Source organism: Poecilia mexicana, unplaced genomic scaffold (assembly GCF_051168715.1).
Source record: "Poecilia mexicana isolate PSO_F unplaced genomic scaffold, ASM5116871v1 scaffold_16, whole genome shotgun sequence".
NCBI lineage: Eukaryota > Metazoa > Chordata > Actinopteri > Cyprinodontiformes > Poeciliidae > Poecilia > Poecilia mexicana.
The window spans coordinates 7,713,722-7,734,112 of record NW_028263385.1 but is presented as its reverse complement, the minus strand read 5'-3'; the positions used below and the strand labels follow the sequence as shown (position 1 = coordinate 7,734,112).

Sequence of the window (20,391 nt, the reverse complement as noted above, 5' to 3'; positions counted from 1 at the left end):
TGTTATACTAGTGTAATACAGGGACAAAGAGAAACCAAGGAAAACGTAAACAAGACAAAACAATTTTATTTAAGTACTGACATTCATATGAAAAAAAGAAACAACGCATCCAAATAAAAACAGTTTCTAAAAGTATGAGATGTAAAAAACGCATAGTATACAATAAATAACAGTTTAAAACAATTGTCTTTACAAAAACTGTTTTAAGTCCTGATTTAAATGAACCAATCGTTTCTGCACATCTCATGTTTTTAGGGGGTTTGCAGAGCTAAAGAACACGAAACTAAGTGACGATGGTAAATGCAGAGCTGTAAAATATTTGCTTTGTTCCCAAAACGGCCTCATTTCCTTGTGTGAAGTAATGCAATAACCTTAATAGTTGCACCTAATCAGTCTGTTCAATTCTAAAATTATTGCACAATTAAAGGTGTGAGACCAGATTTACAGTTTTAACTCAAACTGCCTGAACTGTGTTCTTGCCACACTATCAATGACACACCTTGATTTGCATCAGAGAAAACTGTCAATAGCCTTCATATCTGACTTAACTCAAACAAGAAATGCAAGGAATAACTGATTGTCCAACAATGACTCGACTTGTCTGTCTTGAAAACTTTCATCCTCGTGTTTAGGATCTTAGTCAGAATGAAGACGGAGGTGAGAGTGGTTGACTCCTTCAGGACAGGTACGAGACGAGTCACTTTAAATTCAGATGAACTAAACTAAATCCATAGACTTTGTTGGTTGAAGTATTTTTGACATTTATTTCATTTGATATTTGTTCAATAAATCTCATATTTAACTTTTATTCCAGGACCAACCATGAGACTGAAAAGCTACTTTTTTCTTTTGGTGAACTTGGCAGTTTCATCAGCGCTTTCCCTCCCTACGGTAAATATTATTATATTTTATATATATAGCTGTTGTGTTATAAAGTATTAAGCGAAAAATGTTTGTAACCTTTACACATGTTAAAAAAAAATAAATATATATATATATATATATATATATATATATATATATATATATATATATATATATATATATATATATATATATATATATATAGTTCCAAAATACAGTAGAATAAGTTTTTGGTTAAAAGTCAAGATATACCTTCCTTTACCTTTAGAGATCTGCCAGCATTTATAAAATTTGACAATCGTTAAACAAAATATTTCATTTATAGATTATCTGTAAATCTTGTTTTTAAATCCCACTATAATCCTATTTTTTCTTGGTCAAAAACAGGCCACAGATTTCTCAACATCCTTTATTGAACAAAGAAAGTCAAAATGGAAAATAGTACAACAAATTAGAACATCCTCCAAACATGTAAACCTCCCATGTTTGAAGGAAGAATGCTTTCTTTTTACCATTATTTTATGTCAGTTGTTTTGTTTTTATGTTCATCTTTGTTCCATTGTTTTAATCCAGGTGGAAGTGGAGATAATTGGTAAGTCACACACATTTATTTTATATCTTTATACATTTAGGCTTTTGTATGACCTAATGTGAACTTACAAAGAAGAATACTGTGTGATTTGTAGATGTCAGTGAAAACAACACACAAGGTAAAGTTACATTTCAATGATTTTGTAAAAAGATTTTTGAGAAATGGATTTATTTTTAAAAACTATTAACTTTATGCCCTCATCTTAGATTTAACACTTGATGATATTCGTGAGGTAAGTTTGGTGCCACAAGCCCCTGATCAGGGTTCAGTTAAAAGTATATTTTTGTGTGTATGTTTTGTCTTATGTGGCCGTGTCTCATGCACAACTTGTTCAGCCTCCAAACATTCAAAGGAGCAGCATTGTACCTGGAAGCAGTCAGTGGACATCCCCCGTTCCCTACGTCTTGGATGAAGGCCTGGGTATTTTTCTTTCTTTCATAAAATAAATTTATTTGAACCAAATTTTTGGGTTTGATATTTTAGTGGATGTGTGATTCAAGGAAGTTCTTGTAGTGTAAACGTTCACTGTTGAAAACTGGATCTGCAACTCAGCAAATATCAATATAACAGAATCCTTTTTCAAATGATTTGTGCGATGGAAAACGGCAAAGGCAAATGAGTTGAATGAAAATATTTCTGTGTTTTTGTTTTTCTAAAGAATATTATTGTGATTTGATTCTAAGAACAATAAGCAAAAGTAATGTTATGTCATTTGTTCTCTATTTCACTGCTTTGAAATTGACTTTGAACTGAAAGACTTGAGAGCTAAAGGAGTCATCATGAGAGCCTTTGACCAGTTCAGAGTGAAGTCATGCATCGATTTCAAACCCTGGGACTCTGAAGATTATTACATCAACATCAAAAAGGCAGATGGGTAAGTTCCCTGTTTCCTTTTTTTCATACTTTGAACAATATTTGCTGATTGAAAAACCCTAGTCACGCAGCTGGTTTACGTGAACGCAACAGCTCTAAGACCCGCCTCCTGGCTCTGATTGGTTGTTCTGGTTAGCACTGGGTGAAGGCAGAAGAGCTTGATTTTAGGGCTGAAACGATTCCTCGAATGATTCGAGTACCTCGATTACTAAAATTCCTCGAGGAAAATTTACCTGCCTCGAAGCTTCGTTAATTTATGTTTTATTATTTAGCGCACCGTGTTCCGGCCGGGACTTCATTTGCGTTGCGCGGAGCTCTCACTTCCGCCTCTGAGTTGTTGACAAAAGCTAAGTCTCAGCGGCATAAAGTCCAATCTTCAAGATTGGCCCGTGGGGATTTTATTGATTGATGATAATGCCCGACTTTTTTATCGTTTTTGGGGAACCAATAAGCATCCTTAAAATGACTGGGGGAATGCCTGGAGTACGGCAGCATTTCTCCTCCGGGGCTGCTGGTTGAAAGCGAACGGCGGGAAGAGCGCTGAGGTGAGCGGATAGCCTGAACAGGGCGGGCGGCTGAGTAGCTGATGCTTACCGTGTAAATGTAGCTTTACCGACGAACCGCACAATAAATTTCATATCCCGGTCTGAAGAAACGGGTGGCGGAGCGCATCGTACATGGCTGGTAGATGAGTTTCTGAGTGTGACCAGTGAAGGTGTCGTAAATATCCCGTATTGCTTCCCCCCGTGTTCGTCCCCCGGTCTAACGGTTCGTCAGTCCGCTGGTCCATTTCCTCCCTCCACCCCATCTTACGTTCGTTCATTCGCCCTCTCCTCCCACTCCAGGCGGAATTTCCCGTATTTTCAAACCCAAAGCGTGACAGGTTAGGTGGCAAGGTGAGTTTAATTAATCTATTAAACTCACTGAAGATGAATACATAAACTAAAAGCTGGATTGTAGACATTTTTTATAAGCATATTTGTGAGCCTGCCTCTTTGTTATTAAATTCAATATAATTTCAGATTTTTCTATAACTTTTCTTCTGGTTAACTTAGAAAGTGAGCTATTATTGTTACAGGTTAGTTTTCTAAACTACAAAAAAGCAACTGTTAGGGATGCTCAAATATGAAAAATTGGACTGATATTGATATCTGATAGTAACACCGGTATTATGCCAGATTTACCAATATTTCATTTTAGAATTTTTTTTTATCCGATTACTCGATTAATCGTAAGAATAATCGATAGATTACTCGATTACTAAAATATTCGTTTACAACAGCCCTACTTGATTTCTTTTTTTTTTTCACATCATAGTCTCACGACATGGTGACAGTGTGTCACAGTCTTTTTGTTTTGGATTATTAGTGTATAAACAATGTATAATGTTATTATCATGACAGAAATCACTTTCACAGTACATGTAGTGGTGCTTATTTGAAAGATTTTGATGCACATGTCTTACTGGTGTTTTTTTCTGATCTAGATGCTGGTCATATATTGGTCGAGTATTTGCCAATGGCCAGGACCTCTCTATTGGTGCAGGCTGTGACTACATTGCCATTGTTGAACATGAGATTCTTCATGCTCTTGGTTTCTACCATGAACAGTCTAGATATGACAGAGATGATTATGTATGGATTGTATCTGCCAACATCTTATCAGGTAGAACTGATATTATAAGATTCATTCATATGAAAAAAATCATTTTAACTCTTTCATGCATGAATTATGATCCTTTGTATCAGGATTTTTTTTCCAAATTTTTCTTGATTTTCTTAAGGCATAAAAAGGTAGGAACATATTATTTGTAAAATTTATTTATTTTTATTATTTTTATTTTTTTTATGTGATCAATTGTAATTTTCTCCAAATACAAAGTTATTTGAAAAACACATCATTAGTATTGTTCTTTAGGGGCTATCTGATGTCACAATATTTCATAGTTTGTTTTTTTTTTACCTCCAAGAGTCGTCTACAGCAGATGGAGGGACCGGGTCGGTTGGCATGCTTTGTTGTCTGTCAGCCATATTGGATTTAACAAAATAATTTATTTCATTTGCAGCTGATGGCCAGTAGTTGATAGTATATTTTATGATGTATTAGTGTCCACTTCAGTGGTCTGTGTGCATTTATAACATAAAAATCCACAAGAAGCACAAGAAAATGGCTTTTAGACAGCTACCCACTGAAGTGACCACTATGCATGAAAGGGTTAATTATAGCTAAGCAATTGATGCCCAACATGGAGTCAATAAAGTGTTACCAAATAAACGCTAACTTAATTAACAGACTCTTGACGTAAATAATAAATATAACAATAATCATAATAATAATAATAGTAATAATAATAATAATAGTGATCAATTTAAATTATTCTTAAGACCTGAAAAGTGTCAGAAAAACACAATTCACTGAAAAAATCCCTGAGGGGTTCAATATCTCTTACAGTTCTGTAGATGCCTATGCATTCTTTTCAGACATGTCGTCAGATTTTATTTTAATAATTTTGTTCTATATTTCCAATATTTTTATGATAGTTGTAGGTTTAGAAATTTACAAGAGTTTAAAAGCAATATGAAAAGATTACTGACCTCTTTTGGACATTATGACCAGTATCCTTGAAAGTGCTGAAAAAGGCATGTATTATAAAACATTTCTCATTGCAATGCTTTTTTCCCCCACTCTATTGTGTTTGCACTTAAAAAACTGGATGTTGCCAGCTATGTTCAGTTTTTCCAAATGGTTAATGAGATATGCTGAGTAAAATTTTTCTCACTCTTACTATGTTTTTAAGTGCAGCATGTTTTGTGTCTCCCAGGTACAGAGAGTAATTTCGGGAAAGTTGAAAGTGGTGTAAGCACAACCCATGGAGTCCCTTATGACTACACCTCAGTGATGCACTACGGCAAGGACGCATTCAACAATGGAAATGGCAATCGCACAACAATTATTACCATAGACCCTAAATACCAAGATGTGATTGGTCAAAGGCTCGACATGAGTCCTAGTGATGCTCTGGAGCTGAACCTCCTCTACAACTGCAGTGAGTCCATACAGATTGTTGGAGAAATTGTTGAGATTACCAAAATTGGTGTATTTACAATCTGTCACATACAGCTGAAGGTATTAATTTTACCATCAGAGTTGAAGTTTTCTGTATATGTTTATTGTAGCTTTCAGCTGATGATTTGTTTTACAGTTCAGAGTAAAACAGTAACAACTGCCATGGTGAAAAGTGTAAGAGTAACTGTAAAATACTTTGTCAAAATCATAACTTAACACAGACATGCAAACCTTTCACTGTTTCAGACACAACTATTGCCTCCAAATTTTACTGTGGCTTTTCTAATGGATTGATGTGTCAGATGAGCCGCTGTTCAGGGTTTGGGAGTGGATGGGAAGTGGTTACCCAAGTTCCAGGGGGTCCAAGCTCGGACCACACCACTCTACCAAGTGGAAGTGAAGATTATGGTGAGTTTTGGAATTAACGTTATATTCAATGCATAATAATGAAAACATATTCAATATAAATTCAGGTAATAAAAATGTAATCTCTTGGCAGTTGTCATAGACTGAGTAAAAATATCAAACTTTTTTCCTCAGAGGGGTTAGGTGATGGTTAAGTGTAGAAACAAACATGCTACGTATGTCCCAGTAAAAAGTAGCATACCTTAATACAAACATGCTGCCCAAAACAAATCAAATAAGACATTAGAATTCATATAGACATGATGAGACATCTTGCTTTCTTTCTTTACATTCAGACTGATGTAAAATGTTTTTTTGTTTTTTTTTCTTTATTATCTGCAGAAACATGTATGGTAAGATAAACACAATGACAGTAGCTTTATATCATAAAAACATAAACTGACATGAATCAAGCTGAACTAGTGCATTGATGATATTCAATAAAACATGTCAACAGACATTTAGAACATTTAGACAAATCTTAGAATATTACTGTTATGGATTGTGTTGCATATGAGCAAATTCTACATGTGAATCATGTGGAATATAATGTCTGTAAAGGACTTTGTAATGTTTAGTGTGGACTCAAAGGAAAAATAGTCTGTACCATAGCAGACTAATGTGAATCCTGAGTTAAACAAATAAACAAAAACCTTTAAAATTACTTGAATATATTCTTCAAAATGCGTGATAGTTTCAGTTTAATTTATTTCACCACAAATCTCAGTTTTCCAATTGGTATAAATTGTAATAATATTGATTTAAGATGATAAAATCCGTTACTGAAGTTGTGCAAATGCCTAAAATTGTCTGTAAGCTACATGTAAATAAAATGGAGAATCCACCAGAAAACTTTATTTTGGACATTATTGCAGGTCAACAACCGGAGTACTTCATTGGTTATAACATGCATAAGTAACTTCTACTTTATTATGCAAAATGCATGGAGTTGTATGTGATTATATTGTAGATGAGAGAAATTGATCAGAAACATTATTTTTCAACAACATTTTGCAGGTCAACAAACGGGGTACTTCATCCACGCAAGCACAGCATCAGGTCAAGAAGGAGATTCAGCACGACTGGAAACGGAGGTAGTGAAGCCGACCAGAGCATGTAATGTCCAGTGTCTGCAGTTCTACTATTTCCACAGTGGAAATGAATCAGATGAACTTAATATCTGGATCAGAGAGTTTGAAAACGATCAGGACACCACAGGAACTCTCCGCCTTATGGGACAAATTACTGGTAAAACTTATAAATATCTGTAACTTTTCACTTTTGTATGATGTAATATTAAAATTGTATAGCATAGTAAATTAAAACCTCTCACTCCAGGTTCACCAACATCTCACTGGAAGATCCACCATGTTTCCTTGAATGCCACCAAGGACTTCCAGGTGGTGTTTGAGGTCCGGAAAGGAGCAGGAATCTCCACAGGAGGTTTCTCCATTGATGACATCAATCTTTCAGAGACAGAGTGTCCACACTATGTCTGGCAGATTGATGACTTGGAGAATCTTTTAAACACAAGCAGCTCTGGAACCAGAATATACAGCAAACGACAATTCTCCAAAGACGGCTATGCTTACCGAGTAGCCACTATTCTTTATAAAACATATATTGGAATGTATGTGCAACTCTTGTCTAGTCAGAATGATGACCAGCTGCAATATCCTTGTCTGCAAAGACATATGATTTTCCAGTTGCTGGATCAAACCCCAAACAAGCAACTGCAAATGTCTAAGGAATCTACTTTAGTTTCTGATAAAACTCAAGTACTATCTGGTAAGTTTGTCATATAGTGTTGATATTTTGAAGAAAAGTTGTTGGTAAAAAGAACAAACCAAATAAATTCAAATGTGTTTTCTCATGTAACAGGAACAAATACCTCAATCTGGGACAATCCTAGGGAGACTGGAGTTGCATTGTTTTATGAGGATGGAGAATTAGTCTATGGTGGTAGGGTTCTCTGGGGGTCCAATCCTTTTACAACGTTACAAGAATTGCAATCCAGAGAGTTTCTCAAGGGAGGAAGTGCCATTTTCATGTTCAACTTTGAAGGTGGGTTTAATATTCTGATCATAATCATATATTGATAATGTTGCAAGAACTTGCTTTCTCTACAGCATTCTTGGAAAGGAATGTTGTAGAGAAAAAGGATCAAAGAAACATCAGTCTTAGAAATATCATATTTTTACACACAGAGAACATAAGGAAAACGTATTTTAGATGTAAAAGCAATACAGTAATAATACTGTAGGTTATTTAGTTTTTATACACTTTAATAAAATATTGTCACATGAACGTCGCCATGTTGTTCACACTGCAATGCATTCTGGATAAATGACGTGTAATGGCCCAACTGCCTGCATCCTCCAGCCAAAACAGTGATGATTAACGATATTAAGGAATAGGGTTAGGGTTAGGATTATCATCGTGAAATGATGAACAACGTACCCCTGGTCAGACTGTGTGATCCAGTAAGTAGCGATAGCAGTTGAGGCCTCATTGGGTGTTTGGCACATTTCCCAAACTGTGTTGACACTGGGCTGCTGTGTTGCTGGATTTAAAAAGTCATTGCAGGCAAATTCAATAAAGACTGGAAACTGGATAAGTTTCACTTATGTTTTTATTTAGAAACATCAGCCACTGTAACAACTTTGGGCCGAGGCGATTGTGCCGTTTACAAACTATTTCGGTTTGGAAATGGTGAAACGGTGCTTTTGAGAACACCCTTTCACATTACACTGATGATGTCGGCATATATAGAAATTTAATTGCAAGTTTGTACAAGGTAGTGTCATGATATGCAGTGAAGAGGTGGTGAGGATGACACTGAGGACCCAGGTTGGAATGAAAGAATGATGATTTAATGATCCAAAAACACAATAATCCAGGCAGCACAGATGAGCGGAAGGCTATTGCCCACAACTGGTAGCAACTGGTACAAAACAAATAACTGACAGCAAGATTTAGACAAACTAGACGATAAGACAAGGACCCGAACAAAGAACAAGGAACATAGCTGAGTTTAAATACACAGGGAGTCAATCCGTGGGAAGCAAGGAACAGATGTCACTAATCAAGGGGTAGACGGGACAACATGGAGGTGCCACAGAACACAGAAACCTAAATAAACACAGAAAAACTCAAATCCTTATGGGTAGGGCAATGTAGTCTTTGCATTTCCCAGTTTTGTAGTGGATCCAGTGATTTTGGCGTATTCATCTCGGAGGTGCGTCTTTTTACCTCAATAATGGCATCGGTGGTGACATTTGGATTGGCCTTGCTCTCTTCAGCTTCCATGTTCAGTTGCTGCCACAGGCCGTCATCGGAGAAAAAAACAAAATGCATCTGTATTACTAATTCATTGTAATTACATGGAGTGATTTGCAAGAACATTAAAAGGCAAATAAATCAATCATGACACACCTGAATGTCCTGTGTGTACACTGTAGATTTCAGAATGGACCAAAACGCGTCATCAACCCAGCAGGTGAAAAAAAGGCGACCTCCATTGGTGAAAAATATAACAAAAGATGATTGAAGCAATTAGGAGTTTTAGCGTATCACAAACAGCAATTTTTTTAGCTTACAAGGAAAATTACAACATGTTCAACTTATTGTGGATCCCTGTAAAAGAAGGTGAAAGGACGGTGTAAAGTTTGTAATCAAGAGCATTACTTCAATTGTCCAGAGGCGATTAAATAACCATTTATAATTTAACTTCAAAATGAAAACATTTTGCTTTCTGCATCTGCAGAATTTGTATTTTGTCATCCATAAGGTGGGAAGAATTAGCTGGAAAGTTCTAATTATTCCAACTTCCTATGAGGAAGTTCGTCAGACATTGCATTTCTTTTTTCTAACTGACATTTTTGTCGTTTGATAGATCTCACCCCACTAATCAATGGAACAACTCTACCATGTCCTCAGTTAAGACCAGTGAGCCTGGCAAATCCTCCACAAAATCTGAATGAAAGTCAATGCTCTGCAAGGTAAACATTTGACTAATGATAATTCAATACTGACAAATTTGCATTCCTTCACAAAGCTGTAAAAGAAAATGTTTTAGAACTACAATCAGATTTTAGAGTTTTTGTCAAATAGTCCTCTGACTTTTACAGAGTATCTCCAAGCATCAGTCCACCTTTTACAAGCCCAGAAAACAGGTATTAGTTATCCTTTATTTTTTCTAATGTACTGTTGTTGCACAACACCTCCCCCACCCCCTTCTCTCTCTCTACTTCCTCTTCTGAGAGGAGGGAGATGTTGCTCCCAGCTCTCCGTCTAACGGGTGAATTGAGTTTCCTAAATCTGCCGAGATTTACCCTACCCAGAACTGAAGTAAACTCTGTTTAAGCTGGGTGCGAGAAAGACTAGCCTGGCTTCTAACGACCTCCATCCAGATGTCCCACCCTTTTTCACCTTGTGAACCAGCCAGATAGAGCAGCCCGGAATCAGCTAGTTTCACAGAGCACACCTGTTAACGGTCGCTCTTTCTCTTATTACAACTTGCACTTGTTACTGAACCAGGTTGGTTTTAGTGACTTGGGCGAGTCCCAAGGGTGTTGTTTTAGTTTTGGCTAAAAGCAACCTATAAAACATTTTCCACTTTCTCCTCCCAGAATCAAACTTCATAGCTATTTTACAACCATCAAAGAACTTTAAGGTGACTCATTAACTGAATGTCCACAACATCTTTTAGATTTTCTTGATGCTAATTATTTTATTAGTAAGGCAATTTTGCAAGGGTCAGTACAGCTTAAATCAGTAGCAGAAATAATCAAATAAGTAAAATCAATAATCCAGCCTATCTTTCCCTAATGCTGACACTGTGAACTAAAAAAGGGAAACTTTGAGAGAGACGGATGGAGTTTGGCATTTTGAAGCCCAGAACTGGCCTGATGATGAAAAAGGTGTTGCAGCAGCAGGAGGCTCCCAGTACAGGAAGAGTACTGAGTCAGAGCGGCAGGTCTCGGGCCTCAGGGTGACTTCCTCATGCGCGTAGCGGCCCTCTCCTTCTTGTCTTGCAGCTCTGTAGCTCCTTTCTCTTCGTCTCACGATCTATCTGGTCCATTGAGATGTAGATGAGCTGGTCTCATGGAAGGAACACACCAGTTCTTCCTCTTTGCCTTTGTTCTTTGCCTTTGTCTTTATCTTCATCTTTGCCTTGGTCTTTGTCTTTGGGGTCTGAACCCACCTGATGAGAGAAATGCAATTTGAAGCCACGTGTTGCGGGGCTAACGGGTTGGTCCCCATGTGCAGAACAGTCTTCGGCTCTGTGGCTCCGGCTTTTCTTCAGCTGCAGAGTTCTTTGTCCATCTCGATCTTGGCTCGAAGCTGCCTGAAGGATCCAACCAAAGACTCCTCTCTCGCACTCACCTTATATAGGGTTTATCCACCCTTTTGGTGCATTAGCATTGGCCGATGATCTCATATCCATCACCATCTTTGGACATGACCTGATGTCTGTTCTAATGTCCCAAGTTGCTCAACAGTCCTCTTGTGTCTAACCTTCTCTTAGGTATGTTTAAAGTTTAGCAATAAGGCCTTAAGACACCTCCGCTCTCCCATCAGTTCCTCTTTCTCCCTGACATTTCACCTACCATCCACCTCTAACACAACATCAGTGACCTTTAGTTACAGTTACACATTTTACACCATTTCAAGTTCAATGTCAAAATCACATTTATAACCTTTTAGTTTCTCTGATTTAGCATTCACTTATAATATTATAATAACCATTACTTATTAGTTACTCTTATAATCATAATGTGTTATTACAGACATTTCTGAAAAGAAACCAATAATAATTCATCATTCTAATTATTTGACACCATGTTACAGTTACTTCTTTCACCTTTAAGTATAAGAGTAAGTGTAAATATTCTTATAATCAAACCAACATCAACCACTGGTTAAACCAATATTAATTATTGGCTTAATAACAAGTTATCATTATTAATTCAAGTATTTTACTCTGGGTTTTATCCAATTACTCCAAATGTCTAGATTTTATTCCTTAAACCTTTAGCGCTCAAAATGAGCAGTCTGAACTATTTTTAATCACTGCAGGCTGGAAACTTCCTCTTTTTCCAGGAAACCTGCTTTTCCTGTTTCATAACTCTCTTTCTGCCTGACTATGATTTTATGATTAAATAGAAAAAAGTAGAATTAAAGCAGGACACAATAACAACACACACAACCAGATTAATTTTATTACCGTCTGACTCTACTGTTAGGTCTTGATGTCACCTGTGTAATCAGTTTTAAAGATAACTTTATTTATTGTTATTATTAAACTAAAATCTCCAGCATGGGGAAGTGGGATGAGCTCGACTTTTCTCGACAGTACATAAACTGTAAAAATTATGTATTATCTTTTTCCTTTATTTGTGGTGTGTATGTTGTTACATGCTCATCATTTTAGTTTAACTAAATTGAATCTGTTTATCTATTATAATTCTGATTCACAACAAAAGTCACCTTCTTCTCATATTAATTTTTTTGATATCTTTTATAGAATCTTTTCTACCATCAGTCAAATTCCTAGTATCTCACATTTATTGATACGTTTTGTTCAAACACAAAGTATTGCTGTCCTTTATTTAGCTATTCAAACAATTATTTAATTGTTCGAATATTTGATTAAACTAAAGGATTTTTGGATTCAAGCTTTTTCTTTTCAATAATTATCTCTGTAATGACATGTAAGACGATGTTTTGCATCTTTCAAAACTAAACATTCATGTTTTGTTTTTTTCTTTGCAAAAATTCCCTTCCTCTTTTGATTAGTTCTCAAGCAGTCACTCCTACAGCTGAAATTGCGAACTTGCCAGTTTTAGTCTCGGTTTGTTTCACAGGTAAAAATAAAACACTCTTGTAATTAGATGATTGCATCTATTGAAGCCTATTTTGATACGCTAACGATGGCGAGCTTTACACACATGACAATTGAAACAGCTGCAAGTATTTTGTTATAGATGATATAACCTCCAGGAACACGCGTGTTCTTGCTACGCGCGTGCTTTCTCAGTGCTCATCACGAGCACGCGCGTATTTTGCCGCATGGGCGGGGCGGAGCGGCAAGAGACGCAGGGGGAACCGTATCTGATGGGGAAACGCGGATTGACGTAACACAGGCAAGTGGTCCGACAGGCTGAAAAATAAAAGACACGGTTAGTGTCGTGACTGAGTGGTCAGCCACGAACACCAACCGGAGCAGCTCGGGTCACATTTTTCCAGCCCAATCACGAGAAAAACTTTACAAATTATATTTGTAGATGTTAAATATTCTTACAGTACTTCGTTAATTGTTGAACTAGAAAAATATGACCCTAAGTAAAAAAAGAAGTGAAGAGCTGCCTCTCTCGCACCCACCTCCACCAGCGCTCCTCAGAACTCTGGTGGGGGAAGCCGCGAGAGAGCCTGACGGACCAGGTGCATGCAGTCACTCATCACACCACTAGGTGGCTTCAAACAAACGCATTGATCAAAGAGCTCATAAACACATACAACCCTACAATCATTTTGATCAAAACTCACAAAGACACACACAAGCTTTTATCTCTGTTACATACAGATAATAGGCTGAAAAATGATGTTGTGATTGATTCTTTGGCTTTTGCAGAATCTCAACCACCATCATTCCACCACCTCCTGGAACGACAGATGACAGGTATTCCTAGATTAAATGAACATCTCATTTGTCATAGACTTTGATGTGGACTTGGTGTGATGGGTTAATGCACTTATTGCAAGACATGACAGATATTACCCACTTAAAATGTTTATTATAGGATAAAGAATCTCCAAAGATCAGTCGTTAGATAATAATCAAAACTAAAATTGCATGCTTTTTAAATATAAATACAATTTCTGTGTACTACAGTTGTTCTCAAATGTAACTGGATTTGTAACCACTGGGATTAACTCTGACCCATTGTGCCACCAAATTAAAATTCTTTAAAAGATTTTATGGCAAATGTTTTTATTAGGGCTTTATTAGGATTTTTGGTGTTTAATTTAAAATTATATTTGGATAATTGTGTATTAAAGAATTGTTTGAGAAAAATATTGTACACACTCAATTTGGATTCTGATGAGAATCAAGATAACCTATTTTAATAACACATGACCGCAGACATTCAATGTGTATTGTAGCCCTTAACATTTATTTCCTTAATGTGAATTGAGAAAAAATCAAATTTAAATATTTGCTCCACATTTTAGCTCAGTGTATCCTGGCTCACTCAAACAGCAATGCGAAAAAAATAAATAAATAAAAAATTGGCATCAGTACGAGGAATGCTCAACAGCACTTTTTTTTTGTTGATATTCTTCATACTAATATTAACAGTTATTTAGACTTAGTGCTAAAAAAGAATTAAAGAATTGTTTGAGAAAAATATTGTACACACTCAATTTGGATTCTGATGAGAATCAAGATAACCTATTTTAATAACACATGACCGCAGACATTCAATGTGTATTGTAGCCCTTAACATTTTTTTATTTCCTTATTGTGAATTGAGAAAAAATCAATTCTGGCTCACTCAAACAACAATGCAAAAAATAAATAAATAAAAATTTGGGATGAGAACAATTAATGCTCAACAGCACTTTTTTTTTTACATTTTCTTCATACTAAACAAAATCTTAATCTCTGAAAAATGATGTTGTGATTGATTCTTTGGCTTTTGCAGCATCGCAACCACCATCATTCCTCCACCTCCTGGAACGACTGATGACAGGTATTCCTAGATTAACTTAACACTATCAACAGCAACAAGGTGATAAGATCTAGCAGGCACATTTTGATTGAATTTAAACCTAAAAGTTCATATTGAAAACTTTTTTTGACATCAGCCAAGGTTCACAGCTGTAATGATCACATCATTCACACACGATGATTCATGTTGTAAAATAGTATTTTTGGTATGCTGTAAAAAATCTCATTGTTCATTGATGCTTTGGCTTTTGCAGAACCTCCACCATCGTTCCACCACCTGGTCCTACAACAGATCACAGGTATTCCTGCGTTCAATGAACACCTCATTTTTTTCAAAGCCATTCAGGTGATGTTGGATCAGAACAGGGATGTGTTCAACTGCACTTATATTGAACATTTTTCTCATACCAACCAAACTCCTAACAATTATGTAGACTTAGTATTAAAAAATTCCCAGACTTTCTCCAGAATAGGCCTGCTAACCTGATACATTTTAATTAATGCTAAGCATGGAGGCATTGTTTTGAGTTGTTGCCCTAAAATACATCCACATTATCTAGTTGGAGATTATGGGTTTCAACATATCAGAATATCAGAAGATTTTCCATATTGTCCAAAGGCATAGCAGTCTTAGTGTAAGTAAACTTGTAAATTATAATAAAATGTTCTTAAAGGTTCTTTCTTTCTTAGTAAATAGAAACTACAAGTAGTTGTTTTACTTCTGACTGATCTAGAAATAAATTCAATGAGACAATTACATTATCAGTGCTTTGTAAGGAATTAAGGTTTTTTTTCAGGTTTGTACTTAAACTTTGATTCAAATTTTAACTACTATCCAACTGTAGTATTTTACTACAGATAATAAGCTGCAAAAATTATGTTGTACGATGATGCTTTGGCTTTTGCAGAATCCCAACCACCATCATTCCACCACCTCCTGGAACGACAGATGACAGGTATTCCTAAATTAACTTGACTCCTTATGATGGGTTGTTTAATATTATTTCATTGCTCTGTAAACAGGTTTTATTGCTTTCATTTCTGGTGGTAAATAGAACATTCACATGCCTTCACCCACCATTAATCCTCCTCTAAAAAGATATGACAAATTTTACCCATTTAATATTTCAGTGATTCTTGAGAATAGGGACAAAACAGGTCCTATGGATAAAGCATGAAATTTGAATAAAATATACACAAAATATATTTTTTTCAAATATCTAACTAAACTAACCTGGGTCATGTGAGCACAACAATGTATATTTTTCTTTTTTTTGCTGAATATTTTTTTTATTTTAAACATTGTAGTCGGTGGATGATGCCTGTAAAAGCCCTTGTCCAGGAGCAGAACACAACACATTCTTATAGTTTAAAACAATTAAAGAAATACTAAAATTACATATTATGACAATTAAGTATAAGTAGTCATATAAATAATTATAAAAGTATTGATAAATTGAATTAAAAATAATTTTTAGATATTTTCCAACTCCGTTGAAATTTGTCCTTAGTTTTTGTCAACACCGTCAGAAATGAAAAGAATGTAAAAAAAATCAGGCATTATTGGGGGGCACCAGAACTTCTGAGGACCCCATGACGTTGTCTTTTCTCTTCCTTTGCTAGGAGGGTTAGTTAGCTCCGGTTAGCTTAAGTTATTCTTTAGTTTTTTCTTCTGTTTTATTCCTAAGTTGTTTGTCACAACCATGATGTGTCAACTCCATAACTGACAATTTACAAAACTTTGATGAAATTTTGCGAAATAAAAGCTTAATTTTGGTATAATGTAAAGATTTCATGGACCTGACGAGCTACAATATGGCCTGCTTCAGAATAACATCATATAAATTGAGGTAGTTTGGCATTTCGTCAACTCCGTCAGATGTCAACTCCGTCAGAGTTTTTCTGACTCTTTCAGTGAAATTGTTGTCAAATCTCACTTAATTGTGCAACTAATTCATTTTAATGTATTTTACATGAATTGCATTACTTCACATGTACCAAGTTTTTCATTTTACTCACTAGTTTGTCACCACCTTCAGTTCTGTGTCAACTCCGTCATGCACTGTCAACTCCATCAGATGGACTTTTTCTTGTTTTTTGTTTTAAATAATATTTATTTTATTTCTTGAGAAGCATTTGTCTGTAAATTGAGTAAAAATATCACTAACAGGGTATTTTAAAAATCATTTTAGATTTATTTTTGTCAGATGGTGATGACAAAGTTTTGGGTCAGGTCGATTAAAAATGTAATTTTTTTTTAAAAATTCGCAACTGGGAGCCTGTACCTTAGCATCTTCATATTTTCTAAACATTATTTGTCATATTTGCATAAATAAGGTTGAGAAATAATAAAAAAAAATATGGGAAAATTAAAACCCATTTTGTCCCTATTCTCAAGAATCACTGATTTATCATAGAGAGGAAAGTCTAGGTCAAAAAAACTTACATTGTGCAATAATACCTTTTTTTGACTTTTGCAGAATCTTCCCCACCAACACTCCACCACCTGCTACAACAGATGACAGGTATTCCTAGACTTAGTGGTTATCTTGTTTGATAAATCCTTTTATTACTGGTTTTATATCAGTTAGCATAAAATTTTAACATTTTATTCTGGATAGTGAGGCTCATTATAAAATTCTAGTTAATTGAGTGCAGACAGAATTTTCAGAAAAGGTTGTTGTTGGATGCTTATTTCTTTTTTAAAAACATATTTATCAGTGTTGACCATAGTCTTTTACATAGAAGGCTGTTTCTGGATCAGTGTTGCTAGATGTCTAGGGCTGTTGTAAACGAATATTTTAGTAATCGAGTAATCTATCGATTATTCTTACGATTAATCGAGTAATCGGATAAAAAAAAATTCTAAAATGAAATATTGGTAAATCTGGCATAATACCGGTGTTACTATCAGATATCAATATCAGTCCAATTTTTCATATTTGAGCATCCCTAACAGTTGCTTTTTTGTAGTTTAGAAAACTAACCTGTAACAATAATAGCTCACTTTCTAAGTTAACCAGAAGAAAAGTTATAGAAAAATCTGAAATTATATTGAATTTAATAACAAAGAGGCAGGCTCACAAATATGCTTATAAAAAATGTCTACAATCCAGCTTTTAGTTTATGTATTCATCTTCAGTGAGTTTAATAGATTAATTAAACTCACCTTGCCACCTAACCTGTCACGCTTTGGGTTTGAAAATACGGGAAATGCCGCCTGGAGTGGGAGGAGAGGGCGAATGAACGAACGTAAGATGGGGTGGAGGGGAGGAAATAGACCAGCGGACTGACGAACCGTTAGACCGGGGGACGAACACGGGGGGAAGCAATACGGGATATTTACGACACCTTCACTGGTCACACTCAGAAACTCATCTACCAGCCATGTACGATGCGCTCCGCCACCCGTTTCTTCAGACCGGGATATGAAATTTATTGTGCGGTTCGTCGGTAAAGCTACATTTACACGGTAAGCATCAGCTACTCAGCCGCCCGCCCTGTTCAGGCTATCCGCTCACCTCAGCGCTCTTCCCGCCGTTCGCTTTCAACCAGCAGCCCCGGAGGAGAAATGCTGCCGTACTCCAGGCATTCCCCAGTCATTTTAAGGATGCTTATTGGTTCCCCAAAAACGATAAAAAAGTCGGGCATTATCATCAATCAATAAAATCCCCACGGGCCAATCTTGAAGATTGGACTTTATGCCGCTGAGACTTAGCTTTTGTCAACAACTCAGAGGCGGAAGTGAGAGCTCCGCGCAACGCAAATGAAGTCCCGGCCGGAACACGGTGCGCTAAATAATAAAACATAAATTAACGAAGCTTCGAGGCAGGTAAATTTTCCTCGAGGAATTTTAGTAATCGAGGTACTCGAATCATTCGAGGAATCGTTTCAGCCCTATAGATGTCAGATATTGAAGTACAACACCTTTTTCTGAGACATTCTAGTTATCCATTATGAGTAAACATAGATTCACTCCATCTGCTTAACTTGCCATGCAAATATGTTATCCAGTTTTACTAAAAATAAAAATAAGTCACATTTTTGCAGACATTTTAAAAGTGTTAGCAATAACAGCATCTATTTTAACTTTATCTCCTCATGAACCACATGTCTCTTCTGTCAGTTCAAATTGCTACATTTAACCTTTAATGCAAAGCAGGTTTCTTTTTCACTTTCATGGCTTCTTCCAACGGAGCCTTTTCTGAATTTTTCTGCAGACATTGTGTTATTGGTTTCTAAGCTTCTATGACATGTTTTTAGCCCAGGACAGGTCCTTCAGAGGTCAGAGCAAACATGTATGACCTCCACAGGCCATGCATGTTTGATGGTCTTATTATATAAAACCTAATCAGCTCTTTTTGACATGCATGTAAAATGTTACTTGTGACAAAAAGCAAACGCCCTGAATATTCTGTTGCCATGATAAATCAGGTCAGTTGCTAAGTTTCAGGTCTTAATTACACTCCTAATTTGATGACTAAATCATATCAATGACCTTATTACTTAATCTATTAAACTTAATACAGGATGACTGGATTGATGTAATTCTCAGGGTGTTTTTTTTCTTTCTCTTGTAGCATTTTTTGCCTCAGTCCTGGCATGGTGGCCTCTCCCATCCTCACTGTCCTGCTGGCGTTGATCCTTCTGCTGTCATAATGTACGCCTCTCATATAAATCTTCTGTCTCTGCATAGGCAGGAAAATAATTAGAAATGTCTCCCAGCTATGCATATATGTTATAATGACAATGTAAGTTCATATATTATCCTAAACATGTGAGTTCATTGTGCAAAAGCAAACTGGGAAGATATGCATTGCTTTAAGAAATCAGCGTATAGTGCCTGAACTTGGGGCTCATATTCAACAATATTTGGTGATGGGAGTTTATTTTTATTCGTTGCGCATCAGTAGATTATTGTATGGTACTGCTAAAGCCTGATTGAAGCAAAGTTTTGTTTTTACAACAATTGATACACTTTGTTCCAAGTGCTTGAATTTCTGAATCAAACCCATAATATTCTGTATAAAGATTATTCTGTTTTGCACAAATATTTAACCATATGCTAATATATTTAAACATATGTGCTTGGTGACTTAATGGCAAAACACATTTTTAGTCAGATATGTATGATCTATTGCTTTGCACAAAGTTTGAGACAATAAATATTAATATAATGCATAAAAAGCCACCATAATGTTAAATTTCTTAAATTTTTGTCATGCAAATTTGAGATTTTATTGTTCCACTACCCATAATAAAATCTAATAAATTAGTTAACAGGAACAAATATAGGGAAAATGTATTCATATTTATAATGGGCAGTGGATTGAACATTTATGATAAATGGAACTTTCTTCAAAATTTACATGGAAGTACCTGTACACTAAAACAAGTCTAGTGCTTGCAGTAGAAATGACTCGTGGTCTTTAGCCCAAGACTCAGACTCAGTCTTCTTGAGAGGTTTTCGTGTTTCCTTTGGTGTTTTTTGGTGCAGTGCCACCACAAGAAAACAGGTTTGAAACAGGTTTTTCAAAGGGTTTGATTTGTTTGCTACAATGCAGCGTGAAAACAAACCCTACCAGCTGAAAATGTCACATATGTTGTAGTTTTTCTCTCCAGTCGAACCGAGTTTACCATTAGGTGTGAAAACACACTAAAATTTGGAAATATGAATCATTTAATTCACATTGTGAAAAAGTCTGGTGTCGTCTGTTTAAGAAGTGTGATGGAGCCACCACACCACATCTCTGTGGGTATTCTTTTGTTGATGTGCTGTTGATTTTGTAGCATTGGAAACTATGGCCTAAAAGTTCCAGTTTGATTTCATGAGACTATAACAATTATTCCCACA

At 35.9% G+C, this 20,391-nt stretch overlaps 1 protein-coding gene across 6 annotated transcripts; it reads left to right on the top strand.

The window, feature by feature from the left end:
* The first annotated feature begins 539 nt into the window (after nt 1-539).
* Nucleotides 540-19,728, top strand: LOC106908512 (meprin A subunit beta-like). Of its 6 annotated transcripts, XM_088013843.1 has the most exons (21): nt 541-685; nt 815-891; nt 1,438-1,456; nt 1,551-1,574; nt 1,663-1,688; nt 1,792-1,876; nt 2,213-2,330; nt 3,816-3,994; nt 5,151-5,375; nt 5,642-5,803; nt 6,818-7,048; nt 7,139-7,588; nt 7,682-7,864; nt 9,696-9,801; nt 9,931-9,975; nt 13,437-13,484; nt 14,512-14,559; nt 14,792-14,836; nt 15,446-15,493; nt 17,018-17,062; nt 19,118-19,728. In XM_088013843.1, exons 1-21 carry the CDS (start codon nt 646-648, stop codon nt 19,194-19,196), a joined length of 2,283 nt encoding a protein of 760 aa, XP_087869969.1. In that variant the 5' UTR covers nt 541-645; the 3' UTR covers nt 19,197-19,728. The 6 variants fall into 6 exon arrangements, with proteins under 6 accessions (XP_087869973.1, XP_087869974.1, XP_087869969.1 ...); XM_088013844.1 differs by lacking the exon at nt 9,931-9,975; XM_088013845.1 differs by lacking the exon at nt 14,512-14,559.
* Nucleotides 19,729-20,391: the final 663 nt, after the last annotated feature.

Bases quoted from the DNA above. Each gene is read 5' to 3' on its own strand.
- LOC106908512 (XM_088013843.1), top strand. From the start codon at position 646: ATGAAGACGGAGGTGAGAGTGGTTGACTCCTTCAGGACAG. The intron at 7,865-9,695 runs GTGGGTTTAATA...GTCGTTTGATAG, and splicing joins TTTCATGTTCAACTTTGAAG to ATCTCACCCCACTAATCAAT. The intron at 14,837-15,445 runs GTATTCCTGCGT...TGGCTTTTGCAG, and splicing joins GGTCCTACAACAGATCACAG to AATCCCAACCACCATCATTC.